The following is a 13,825-nucleotide window of genomic DNA, read 5'->3' as shown; positions in this document are numbered from 1 at the left end:
AACTGGTTGCCAGCCAATCGCAGGGCACATACAAACAAACAAAATTTCACACTCACATTCACACCTATGGGCAATTTAGAGTCTCCAATTGAGGCATGTTTTTGGGATGTGGGAGGAAACCGGAGTGCCGGAGTGGAGAAAATCCACGCAGGCACGGGGAGAACATGCAAACTCCACACAGGCGGGGCCAGGAATTGAACCCAGGTCCTCAGAACTGTGAGGCAGACGCTCTAACAACTAAAATTTCCATGCAGTTCATGTTCTGTACTCTGGTGGGAGTATGCACAAATAGATTAATTTAGCATGTACAATGTGATTTATCAAGCGTGAGAGGTATTGCGATGGCTGATTTTGCGTATTAAATACCGCATCTGAAAGGAGGTGCAGACCGGCATGCAAAGTGGTGCCAGTATAGCACAGCCAAAATATGAGGAAGAGCTTTTCCGCTCGTAAAAAAAAAAAAATTTAAATGCCTGAAAAATTATTATTTTTGACATCTCATCTAATCAGCATTACAATTTTGGAGCTTCTGAATGATCTAAGGACTGACTTGGAGCCAGTCACAAGAAGGAGTCATGCTATTATGTCACCGATGACAAAATTGCTTTCAACGCTGCATTTCCGTGCATCTGGGTCATTTCAGCGCACTGTGAAAATTGGTACTCAACTGTCCCAGAGCAGTTTTGCGGGTGCGCTGTTCCAAGTTTTAAAACACGATGTTACAAACAATGGACACATACTGTACATCCAATATTTAATAATATTTTCAGAGCTAATGATTTTCTGTAATGCCATTGTGTTTGTCTTTTCCACTAACACTTTCAATTCCATCTTAGTAAATCACATCAAAAACAGCCACCAACAGCACACATAATCTGCTAGCTCGAACATACAATGTAGTGCCCAGCAATAGGAATCTTAATAAATCAGGGCCTCTGTTTTGTAACTAGAGTCGCAAGCGTCATTACCATCACAAGCCAAACAAATGGTTTACATTGGTTCAACACTGTAAAAATGTAACTTACTATATTTCACTTACACATCACCTAAATTGATGGCATATGTCATTTGACGAGACTTTGTTTCATACTGGTAATTAAGAACATATTCAGAATGTATGTGCCACTGACTATATTTTTTAAAAGTGGGACCTGCATTTTAATTCAATATGTATTTTAGAAATTCACTTGGGCCATTAACTCCCCTGTTTGTCTATACCGTACTGGGAAGACTAATCATCACACCATAAGCTGCCCAGGGGAGCAACATTATAGTCATGCACTCATGCACTCACACCATATTACACTCACGTAATGTAAATGCAAAATATCTGGGATTAATTAAAAGCCACGTGAAAATAATGGCTTTGTGAGGACGCAATGCAAATAAAACATGCACGATTCCCACAGCACACATTAATAAAATATGTAATATATGCAAAATATCCACACATTCAATGTCACTGATGGTGATGATATTCGGCTGATTTCAATATGCGCAGCATGGGTTATAGTTTCACTCGGTGACTACAGGTGTGTGAATGGTCGTCTGTCTCCATATGTGACCTTTCGCCCAAGTCAGCTGGGATAGGCTCCAGCACGCCTGAGACCCTAGTGATTATGGTACGGAAAATGGATGGTTGGATGGATTCACACTCTGTAACTGTTATTTGACTTTCAGGCTTGAATCAGAATCAAAATCATCTTTATTTGCCAAGTATGTCCAAAAAACGCACAAGGAATTACGGCAACAGACAGTCAATTGACAGAGAACACTTTTGAGACATAAAGACATTGACAAAAAATAAAAAATAAAAAAAAAACAGTCACTGAGCAGTAAAGGGTTGCTGGTTATCTGGTAATGCCGGTACATTTTTTTTTTTGACAATTGTGCAAAAAGATGCAGAGTCCTCTAGCACTTAGAGCAGTACGAATGACTAATATAGCAATAGTCCGGTGCAATGACCATTGTGCAGAGGGTGCCGAGACTTCAAGGAGTGTATGCAGTTTCAAGTGACGAGTAGCGCAAAAATCTGGGACAATGTTGGTTGTGCAAATGTTGCAGATACTCCTCAATCAGTGTGCAAATGGAGCAGATGCTACTCTGGCATGAGTGGCCAGTATTGGTGAACAACAGATATGCAAATAGTGCAGCGTGGCGAGACAACTACAATGAGTGCACGAGTAATGTATAATTGGCCCCACAGAAATGTGACAACGAACTCAAGTAAAAAAATAGCCAGCATGTTGTAATGGAATTGTAGGTTAGGTCTTTAAGAAGTTGATCGCAAGAGGGAAGAAGCTGTTGGAAGACAATTCAGAGGTTGAAGCAAACAAAATACATTCTGGGAATTGATAGTAAATTCCATCTGGTTTAAGGTTTTCACTCTGATCGAGTATGTGTGTCACGGTCTGTGTTTTGTTTAGATTTGATTTCGTCTTGTTTCATGTTTTCCTGTGTCCCATGTTGTTCATGTCTTGTGTGCTAGTTTGTTTATTGTCTCCACCTGTTCTCGTCAGCCCGCTACCTTATGTCAACCTACCAGCTCCCTCCAGCCACTCGTTTCTTTTCCATGTGTTTCTCATGGTCTCGTCAGTTTGCTTGTATTTAGTTCCCTGGTTTCTTTCAGTCCTTGTTGGTTCAATTATCAAATGTCATCAGTTGTCATAGCCCATGTTTCCTTATCCCGTCAAGTTTCTTAGTGGTCAGCATTTTGATTTCCATGTTTCTTTGTTACTTTGAATTAAGATTTTGGGACTTTGTTCATTTAGCGTTTGCTATGATCCTTGTTCGCATTTGTTTTTTTAAATTTAAATGCATTTTTTGACTCCTCTCTCCTGCCTTGCCTCCCTGCTTCCCCAGACTTGAATCCTCCACATCTTGCTTTGCCTCAAACCCCACAAACCCGACCATTGACAATGTATTTAATACTGACAGCTATGAAGTCCATATTTTAATAAGGCCATCCTAAATGTGGCAGCCATATTGACTCAGTAAGTACAAGTTTCTCACATGGCCATATTTTTTTTTCATTGTCTGTCCAGTGGTTCACACCTGCTATCATGGAGGCAATTCTCACTGGTTTCTCCATTCACAACTGCCCTGTGATTTACTGGGCTACTGTCATATCCTGTCGTGCAGTTCCATTATTGGAGCCGGGAGGGCGTTTTGTGTCCTCTCTCTCCCCCCTCCCTGTTTTCAGCACCTGTCTTCAATCAGCCTCATCACCACCAGTGTATATAAGCCTGCCTGTTCCCGGAAATCCTCGCCTAAGTATTGCAGCCTCTCCTAGCAGTACCACGGCCCACCTTATGTCAAGTAAGCTATACTGTTCATCGCTTCCCTTGTTAACTCTTGTGTCTCCTCGTTCCCAGTGCTCCTGACCCATGCCATTCCTGCCACCAAGCCAGCCACCTGTTCTGTCCACTGCCTGCCACCTGTCCACGCCGCCACCTGCCAACACATCCAGGACCACTTCCATAACCTTTCCTCAATAAACTGTTCATCATTTTACATCTGCCTCCGCCTGCTCTTGTGTCCAGCTACTCCCCACATGTGACAGAATACTTTGGCCATTATGGACCCAGCAACTCCGGAGGCACTGATGAACGCACTCACTCTCCAAGGAGTCCACATGGGAAGACAAGAAAAGACTCTCCAAGAACTCATGGAATCTCTACACTCCCTCACACAACAAGTATCCCTCCTTTCCTCGATGATGCTATCCAAACTTTCACCTGTAAGTACGCCTTCCGAGCCCGCAGCCTCAGCGCCACCCCACCTCCCGTACAAGAACCTCATGTCCTGCCGCCGAGCCCTACTCCGGGGTCCTAGGTGCATGTAGCCATTTTTTAGTCAATTCCTCATCGTTTTCAACCTTCAACCATACAGTTAGCCACCGAACAATCCAATGCAGTTTATGTCACTAGCCTCCTCCGCGGCAAAGCAGCAAAATGGTCCACTTTCTTATGGCAAAACTCCTCCCCGGTACTCCACTCATTCGATTCATTTTCCAACGAACTCCATAAAGTGTTCGATCACCCCGTTCAGGCCAAAGAAGCTACCCGTCGTCTCCTCACGCTCACGCAGCTCAAGGACAAGCTAGCGGTCCAGGACGAGCCCTTCTCTCTCGAGGATCTCACCAGCCTTTCCAGCCATCTGGATAACAGACTGCGAGAGAGGAGGGTTCGCTCACGCAAACGCCCTCCCGCTCTGAGCGCAGCGCCGTCTGCGTCACACCCACCTCCCGCACCGTCTTCCGCACTTCCGTCACTTCCTGTAGCCACCGAAGAGCCCATGCAAATTGGTAAAAAACGTCTAGACCCACAGGAGCGTCAGCGTCGAGTCATATAGCGGCTATGTATCTGCTGCGGTCAATCCAGTCACTTTATTTCCTCATGCCCCCTCCGATCAAAAGACAAGGCTCACCGCGTCATGGTGAGCCAAACCTCCATTCCCTCAAGCTCTCCCTCTCACATGACCGTTCCCGCTTGCATTATAGTTTCTGCTCAGAACACACCCATTACTGCCCTTATAAATTCCGGTGCCGATGACAACTTCATTCATGGAGCAATAATTCACCAGCTCCAAATCCCTCTCCAACCACTTAAGTCCCTGAAGAAGGTCACAGCCCTGGATGGCCAAATCATCTCCCCCGTTACCCACCAAACAGTGCCATTTACATCGCTCATTTCGGGTAATCATCGTGAGAACATCTCACTTTTTGTTATCCCTTCCCCTGATAGCCCATTAGTCCTCGAAATTCCCTGGTTCAAAAAACACAACCCCACCATCGACTGGACACACTTAGCCATCCCCTGATGGAGTCCTCAGTGCCACTCACACTGCCTGCTCTATACTCTTCTTCTTTTCCTTTCGGCTTGTCCCTTGAGAGGTCGCCACAGCGCGTCATCCTTTTCCATCTAAGCCTATTTCCTGCATCCTCCTCTCGAACACTAACTGCCCTCATGTCTACCCTCACCCATCAACCTTCTCTTTGGTCTTCCTCTAGCTCTCTTGCCTGGTAGCTCCATCCTCATCCTTCTACCAAAATACTCACTATTTCTCCTCTGGACCTGTCCAAACCATCGAAGTCTGCTCTCTCTAACTTTGTCTCCAAAACATCGAACCTTGGCTGTCCCTATGATGAGCTCATTTCTAATTTTATCCAACCTGGTCACTCCAAGAGCGAACCTCAACATCTTCATTTCTGCCACCTCCAGCTCTGCTTCCTGTTGTCTCTTCAGTGCCACTGTCTCTAATCCATACATCATGGCTGGCCTCACCACTGTTTTATAAATTTTTGCCCTTCATCCGAGCAGAGACTCTTCTGTCACATAACACACCGGACACCTTCCTCCAACCGTTGCCCTATGTCGCCTCTCTCATTCATGCACATATATTCAGTTTTACTTCGGCTACTGTTGCTCGCAAATACTCACTTTTGTCCTGAGTCTACCCTCGACTACTCTTTCCCATAACTTCATTGTGTGGCTCATCAACTTTATTCCTCTATAGTTCCCACAGCTCTGCACAGCACACCTTGTTCTTAAAAATGGGCACCAGCACACTTTTCCTCCATTCCTCAGGCATCTTCTCACGCGCTAGAATTCTATTGAACAAGCTGGTGGAAAACTCCACAGCCACCTCTCCTAGATGCTTCCATACCTCCACAGGAATGTCATCAGGACCAACTGCCTTTCCATTTTTCATCCTCTTTAATGCCTTTCTAACTTCCCCCTTACTAATCATTGCCACTTCCTGGTCCACCACACTTGCCTCTTCTACTCTCTTATTTTCCTCATTCATCAACTCCTCGAAGTATTCTTTCCATCTATCTAGCACACTACTGGCACCAATCAACATATTTCCATCTCTATCCTAAATCACCCTAACCTGCTGCACATTCTTCCCATCTCTATCCCTCTGTCTGGCCAACCTGTATAGATCTTTTTCTCCTTCTTTAGTGTCCAACCTGGCATACATGTCATCATATAAGAGGCATATGATGACATGTATGCCAGGCCTTTGCCATCTCTATCTTTGCCCTAAGTCACATCTCCATGTATTCCTTTCGCCTCTCCTCGGTCCTCTCAGTGTCCCACTTCTTCTTAGCTAACCTTTTTCCTTGTATGATTTTCTGAACTGTGAGGTTCCACCACCAAGTCTCCTTCTCTCCTTTCCTGCCAGAAGATACACCAAGTACTCTCTTGCCTCCCTCTCTGATCACCTTGGCTGCAGTGTTCGAGTCTTCTGGAAGCTCCTCCTGTCCACCGAGAGCCTGTCTCACCTCTTCCCGAATAGCTGCACAACACTCGTCCTGTCTCAGCTTCCACCACATGGTTTCTTTGGATGAACGCTCATATTTGTTTGGCAAAGTTTTAAGCTATACCGCCCTCTGATAAATCGCCACCCTCTACCACGCCCGTTGACCTCTCCCAAGTCCCTGGAGAAAACCATGATCTCGCTCCGGTATTTAGCAAAGACCTCGCCATTTCGCCGTCGATTCATCCGTAATTACAGCAAAGTCGCAATTCCCCTCACTCGCCCTCACATCCACCAGCTCCCCCTTTCAGTGGACCCCAGCAGCATCCCAAGCATTTAGTCAACTCAAAACCATGTTCAGCAGTGCGCCCATTCTTGGCCACCCTGATCCCTCCCTCCAGTTCGTGGTCGAGGTTGAGGGCAGGGGCTGTCCTCTCTCCCACGACCCAGAAACTTCACCCCTGTGCCTTTTTTTCCCGTCATTTGTCCCTGCCAAGAGGAACTACGACATCGGCAACAGAGAGCTGCTGGCCATTGTATGGGCCTTGGAAGAGTGGCGACACTGGCTGGAGGGGACTGAACTACCATTTATCCTTTGGACAGACCACAAGAATCTCTTACCTCCGCTCCGCCAAACCCCTTAACCTTCGACGAGCTCACTGGGCTCTCTTCTTGAGAAGGTTTAATTTTGGTCTCTCCTTCCGTCCTGGCTCCAAAAACAGAAAACCAGATGCCCTATCTCAAATTTACTCACCCCCCTTCAGCCCTGACAAACCGGAACCCATCCTTCCTTCCTTGTGCTTCGTTGGAGCAGCCACATGGCAGATCGAACAGGTGGTTAAGGAGGCCCAGAAGACTCACCCCCATTCCAAGACCGGGCCTCCAAACCGCCTGTTCGTACCCGATTCTGCACGATCTGACGTCCTTCAGTGACCGGGTCAGCGGCTCGCAAACAAACTGCTCGTGGACCGTCATCGCTCCCCAACGCTCGAATACAAGGTGGTTCAGTCCGTCTGGCTCCCTTCCCACGACCTTCCACTTCAGACAGAGTCCCGGAAACTCACTCCGCGCTTCATTGGTCCGTTCCCCATTACCAAGATTATCAATCCCACTTCCGTCCAATTGAAGCTTCCATCCATTTTCAACACCACTTATCCTGGTTAGGGTCGCGGGGCGCTGGAGCCTATCCCAGCTGACTTCGGGCGAAAGGCGGACTACACCCTGAACTGGTCGCCAGTCAGTCACAGGGCACATATAGACACGGACAACCATTCACACTCACATTCACACCGTCACTGAGTGGGAACTGATCCCACGCTGCCCGCACCAAAGTCAGGCGAGTGCACCACTACACCATCAGTGACTTGAAGCTTCCACAGTCCCTGAAAATTAATCCCACATTCCACGTCTCTTTGCCTAAGGCTGTCTCCACCTGCGCCGTTTGGATGAGTTCAGTACAGTGGACCCTTACATACTCACGGGTCAGCACCCACGGATTCACCTATTTGCAGATTTGGTTTCAATTTTTAAATTTTTTTTATTTTTTCCATTTTTGCTTGTTTTACCTTTTTTGGGGGGGTAACCAATCCCAAAACTGCTTATTGGCAGTTTATTCAAGAATTTGTTTTAGGTATAGCATTTTATTTATTTATTTTGCGATCCAATTATATAATCGATTATAAGTGAATTTTCACTATTTTCACCCAGTCCCTATCCCCCTTTCATTAAGAACACAATGTTTACTGTATTATGTAATACCCCTTGAGTAGCATAACTTCAAACCTCTCTATGTGCTGCCCATATTGTAGAATTGACAATAAAAGTACCTTGTACCTTGTAAGACTCACTTCCCCCTTTGTGCCATCTATCAAAGTCACTTACCGTCTGCTGCAGGTCAGGGATGATAACACGAATGACCAGAGAGTTTATGTGGATGTCGTCCATGTGGAGTGGCGATGGCTCAGCAGTGGCCCTTATAGTTTCATAAATGGTTTCTTCATGGGAGCTTTCAGAAGCGCAGTCTTCTGAGTAATCAGAAAAACTCTGGGCCATCTCATCCTCACTAGAAGTGGGGCTCCGGGGGATAGACATCAGGCCTGGCAGATTTAGCTGGGTCAGACAAGGAAAGAGCATAAGTCAGCATCTCTAACGTAATTGCTTCATTACAAAGGTAGGTGTGAAACCGTTAGTTCTATTCAAAGGTTTCCCAAGAGGATGCTTGTTAGTTTGATGTTTCATCCTCATGCATTCCACTGCAGTCTGCACTGATTGTACCAGTGTACCTGTAACTGTACCACCGAAAGGAAGACGTGTGTCTGAAAAGCTTCAGAAAAGGTTTTGGCACTGTGAGTAAAAGGTGAATAATGCCCCTGCCAGAACCACATGAACAAATCCATGCTCCTAAAAAGTGCAGATTTAGAGACTGGGTTGAACTGTAACAAATTTGGTGGCAAATGATTTTTGACTCGGAAAAATTAACTGTATGGAGTCAAAGCTTCTATTCATGCTTTCATGATTGACCTAATTAGGAGACATTCATAAAATTCTGAATACATAATTACTTGGCGTGTACCAATTGTGGATAAAAAATAGTCAATCACAGAGCTGAAAATTGTACTGCATGTGCTGAAGGTTAAACATTCACAGAAGCCTGATTGAAAAACATTTATAATTAACTGTGCCTGAGATTGACAGTATCACAAGGATGAGCGATAATTTGCTGCAATTTTCCATTTCTCCTGGAATTCACAGCAGCAGTTCAGGCATTCATTGACTCCAAACAATTCTAACTGAAATAATAAAAAAAAAATAATAATAATAAGGCTACGTTCACAATTATGCCACTTTGCACAAACTGAAAACTGAAAATTTAGGTAAAATTCATATGTGGCACATGCCATATTCTTTGTTGAACTGTCTTAAGTTAAAGCTCAGGTTGTTTGATTGATTGTTTGTGTGGTGGCGTAAAGAAAAAGCATAGAAGATTAGATCATAGAAACGGTCCAAATACTTCTGAACCTAACAATATATACGACATATATCCATCCATTCATACATCCATTTTGTTCCGCTTATCTGAGGTCGGGTCACGGGGGTAGTAGCTTTAGCAGGGAAGCCAAGACCTCACTCTCCCCAGCAACTTCATCCAGCTCTTCCGGGGAGACACCGAGGCGTTCCCAGGCCAACCAGGAGACAAAGTTTCTCCAGCATGTACTGCTTCGTCCCGGGGTCTCCTCTCGGTGGGACATGCCCAGAACACCACACCAGGGAGGCGTCCAGCGAGATGCAATACTGAGGCCACCAACATCCAGACCCTTTAGGAACTCCGGGCGAATCTCATCGACCTTGCCACAGAGGAGCTTTTTAACCACCTCGGTGACATCAACCCCAGAGATAGGAGAGCCTGCCTCAGAGAACCCAGACTATGCTTCCTCATGGGAAGGCATGTCGGTGGAGATGAGGAGGTCTTCGAAGTATTCTCCCCACTGAGTCACATGGTCCGAAGTCGAGGTCAGCAGCATTCGGGGGTTGCCAGTACGACAGGCGCCGACTACCTTACGGCCACAGCTATGGTCAGCCGCCTCAGCAATGGCGGCACGGAACATGGTCCACTCGGACTCAATGTCTCCCGCCTCCCCCGGAACGTGAGAAAAATTCTGTCTGGGGTGGGAGTTGAAACTCCTTCTGGCAGGGGATTCTGCCAGACGTTCCAAGCAGACCCTCACAATACATTTGGGCCTGCCAGGTCGACCAGGCATCTTTCCCCCCATCGGAGCCAACACACCACTAGGTGGTGATCAGTCAACAGCTGCGCCCCTCTCTTCACCCGAGTGTCCAAGACATGCGGCCGCAAGTCCGATAATACAACCACAAAGTCGATCATCTAACTACGGCCTAGGGTGTCCTGGTGCCAAGTGCACGTGTGGACACCCTTATGCTTGAACATGGTGTTCGTTATGGACAATCCGTGATGAGTCCAATAACAGAACACCGCTCCGGTTCTGATTGAGGGGGGGGGGGGGGGGGGGGGGGGGCGGTGTTCCTCCCAATCGCGCACTTCCAAGTCTCACTGTCATTGCCCACGTGAGCATTAACGTCCCCCAGAAGAACGATGGAGTCCCCAGCGGGAGCGCTCTCCAGCACCCCCTCCAAGGACTCCAAAAAGGGTGGGTACTCTGAACTGCTGTTTGGTGCATAGGCACAAACAACAGTCAGGACCTGTCCTCCCACCTAAAGGCGGAGGGAGCCTACCCTCTCATCCACCGCGGTGAAACCCAATGTACAGGCGCCGACCCGGGGTCAATAAGTATACCCACACCTGCTCAGCGCCTCTTACTGTGGGCAACTCCAGAGTGGAAGAGAGTCCGACCCCTCTAGAGAGGACTGTTACCAGAGCCCAAGCTATGTGTGGAGGCGAGCCCGACTATGTCTAGTCAGAACTTCCCGATCTCACACACCAGCTTGGGCTCCTTCCCTGCCAGAGACGTGACGTTCCACATACCGAGAGCCAGCTTCTGTAGCCGGGGATCGGACCACCAAGGTCACTGCCTTCGGCTACCGCCCAGTTCACACCGCGCCTGACCCCTGTATGTTTTCATATTCATTTTTAAACTGTAAAATTATTAACACACAGGTTTTTATGAAACACTAACTAACAAAAGAGTTTTAAATTGACACCTCATTGGAAGAAGGGTGTCAATGCATGATATATTGTATGTATTTTGTTCGCAAACACACTGGCTGATTTGTGCATACACCTTAGTCAGAAGGTGAAACTGCTGTGATCTTTTCAAATTTGGTGAACCAATTAACGCAGTAAGATAGGCCAATGATGACAAGCCTTCATGGAGGTTATCGTTGGACTTTTCTTTTTCTGTCTTTGTGTTATTAGATTGATCAACTGTGAAATAATTTTGAAACTGATGGATTGATAGCATTTATGAGTATGTCTGTAAGCTTGTATGCTTGTTTGATAGCAATGGGTCATCGATGGGTGTGCCACATGATACATGATTGATGAACAGCTTTTCTCTGACACAACCATCCATCCATTTTCTGAGCCGCTTCTCCTCGCAGGGGTCGCGGGAGTGCTGGAACCTATCCCAGCTATCATCGGGCATGAGGCGGGGTACACCCTGAATTGGTTGACAGCCAATCGCAGGGCACATACAAACAAACAACCATTTGCACTCACATTCAGACCTACGGGAAATTTAGAGTCTTCAATTAACCTACCATGCATGTTTTGGGGATGTGGGAGAAAACCGGAGTGCCTGGAGAAAACCTACGCAGGCACGGGGAGAACGTGCAAACTCCACACAGGCGGGGCCGGGGATTGAACCATGGCCCTCAGAACTGTGAGGCAGACGCTCTAACCAGTCTGTCACCGTGCCACCGGAAAGTGTCATATTTGATGGTATTTTGCTTTTCTGATGTTATCAGGCTTATCAAAATATTACAGTATATCTCAGCTGTAAATTGCTCTGTGATAATTTGTAAAGGTCATTTATTTGAACTATGGTCATCCTGACATTTTAGAGGGAAATGAGAAACTGAGAACTCAGATTTTTATTTTTTACCAAATTAATTTAGCAAAACATTGCAATACTATCCATCCTTCCATCCATCCATTTTCGGTACCGCTTCTCCTCACTAGGGTCGTGGCCGTGCTGGAGCCTATCCCAGCTGACTTCAGATGAGAGGCTGGGCACACCCTGAACTAGTTGCCAGCCAATCGCAGGGCACATATAAACAAACAACCATTTGCACTCTGTAGAAAACAATTACAACAAACAACAACAAATATATATATATATATTAATGCAATTTCCTTTGTCCTTTTTGTCTCTTTGTTACCTACAGTTAAATCCCAAATTTGTGATATATTTTTTAGTAATATCCTTGACGATTAAAGAAAACAATGCTTCGCACTATAAAGCATCCTCTTTACTTCCAGCACTATCCAATGCCAGTGTTTCTCATTTAATTGCTCGTGAAAATGTTTTGCGGGTGGGTCCTGGACAGCAAGTCAAAAATTAAAGGAGTTAATGTATATCTGACCCATTTTGACCTTTTTCTTTGTTATGCTTCATTTTGAAACGCAAGCACCAGGAACATGCGCTTTCTTTTGTCTTTATGACAAGGTTGTGCTGCTGTTTGGAGGCAAGATGGTGGAGCATAAATCGGTATTTATTTAAAAACTTTATCTCTTACATTGTGATTGAAAAAAAGACAGAAAAACCTGAGTGAACTCTGGCTCTTTTATCATGTGTGCAGTTTTTTAAATTCTATTCACTTTCATACATACACTAATGTATGTCCTGAGTTTTTTCAGACTATTATTATTTTTTTGTTAATATAGTTAGCCAAAGCTGTGAGCGATGCAAAGTTATCAATGTTCTTTCACCATCGTTCCTGTCATACTGTGTTGCGTGTTTTTGTTTGCACGTTGAGGATCACATCGCAATGTATATCACAGGTTGAAAAAAAATGACAATGTCCTTTTTTTCCAATATCATGCAGCCCTAACTACTGCTACTACTAACTAATATTCAGTGATGGGAAGTCAGGTCCAGAAAGACCTTCACTGCTGGCCTAAACACTAGGCTTTAGACGATCAGGATTTTTGGGGCCGATCACCAATCACTGATGACCAAGTTTAGAAAAAACGATAACCGATCACCAATCCGATCATAAGATGGAGCAATGTGCCCATTTACATGACTTGTTCATTTATTGTATATACTTATGTACTGTATACTGAGTACTGTATCCATCCATTTTCTGTACGGCTTATCCTCATGAGGGTCGCGGGCGTGTTGGAGCCCATCCCAGCTCAAAATTATTCCCTAGCATTTTAGACAAAAGTTAAAACATCAATGACCTCTAGGGGGCATTCAAGGATTGGCCACTGACATACGTTTAGGTCAAATCAACATTACATGACAGAAATAATGGGTGCTAACTTACTGTAATTAAATTACTTTATTGCAATTAAATTACTTGAATAAATACTGTTAATGACATGCTTATTGTAACTTTCCCACTGTCCCGGCAATATGGACAGGTGTTGTCCAGAGTTTGCGTCCGTTTGGCTTTTCCTTTTTTTTCCCCCCCATGCTGCGTTGCTTGAACGCGGCATGCTCCTCTTTGTGTACATTCTTCAGGTGGCCAATCAAATTTATTGTGTTAAAGCATTTAGATGATGTTCCCCACGACGTACTTCAGTTGTGCAGAGACTGCAAATAACTTACGTGTTGTTTGTCTGAGACACCGCAAAATAGTCCCACACTGATGAAATGTTTTTTCACCGACAAGATTCAAAAAACGTTATTGGCTGTCAGATAGTTACAGTACTGCGCCAGAAGACACGTGACAAGGCTAAAAATAAACTAGCTTTTGGATTCATACGTGACGGCGACGCAGAGTTAAATGTCTTGCGCGGAGCCGATCGATGACGTCATTGATCGGATCGGCGAATTTTGACATGAAAGCCGATCAGCCGAGCAGCATAAAATGCTCATTATCAGCCGATAACGATCACACCGATCAGATCGGCGTA

The 13,825-nt window shown here is 45.5% G+C and overlaps 1 protein-coding gene across 1 annotated transcript in view; it reads right to left on the bottom strand.

Moving 5' to 3' along the window:
* The window catches only part of LOC133474453 (SH3 and multiple ankyrin repeat domains protein 2-like), a 282,765-nt gene extending 274,399 nt beyond the window's left edge, over positions 1–8,366 (bottom strand). The window contains exon 1 of the mRNA XM_061766190.1: positions 8,146–8,366. Within this exon, the coding sequence (XP_061622174.1) occupies positions 8,146–8,355 (210 nt within the window). The 5' untranslated portion in view covers positions 8,356–8,366. The remainder of the gene's footprint in view (positions 1–8,145) is intronic.
* Between the last annotated feature and the right edge of the window lie 5,459 nt (positions 8,367–13,825).

Source organism: Phyllopteryx taeniolatus, chromosome 2 (genome assembly GCF_024500385.1).
Source record: "Phyllopteryx taeniolatus isolate TA_2022b chromosome 2, UOR_Ptae_1.2, whole genome shotgun sequence".
Classification (NCBI taxonomy): Eukaryota; Metazoa; Chordata; class Actinopteri; order Syngnathiformes; family Syngnathidae; genus Phyllopteryx; species Phyllopteryx taeniolatus.
Note: the sequence above shows the minus strand (reverse complement) of the source record. Positions and strands in the feature narration are given on the sequence as shown.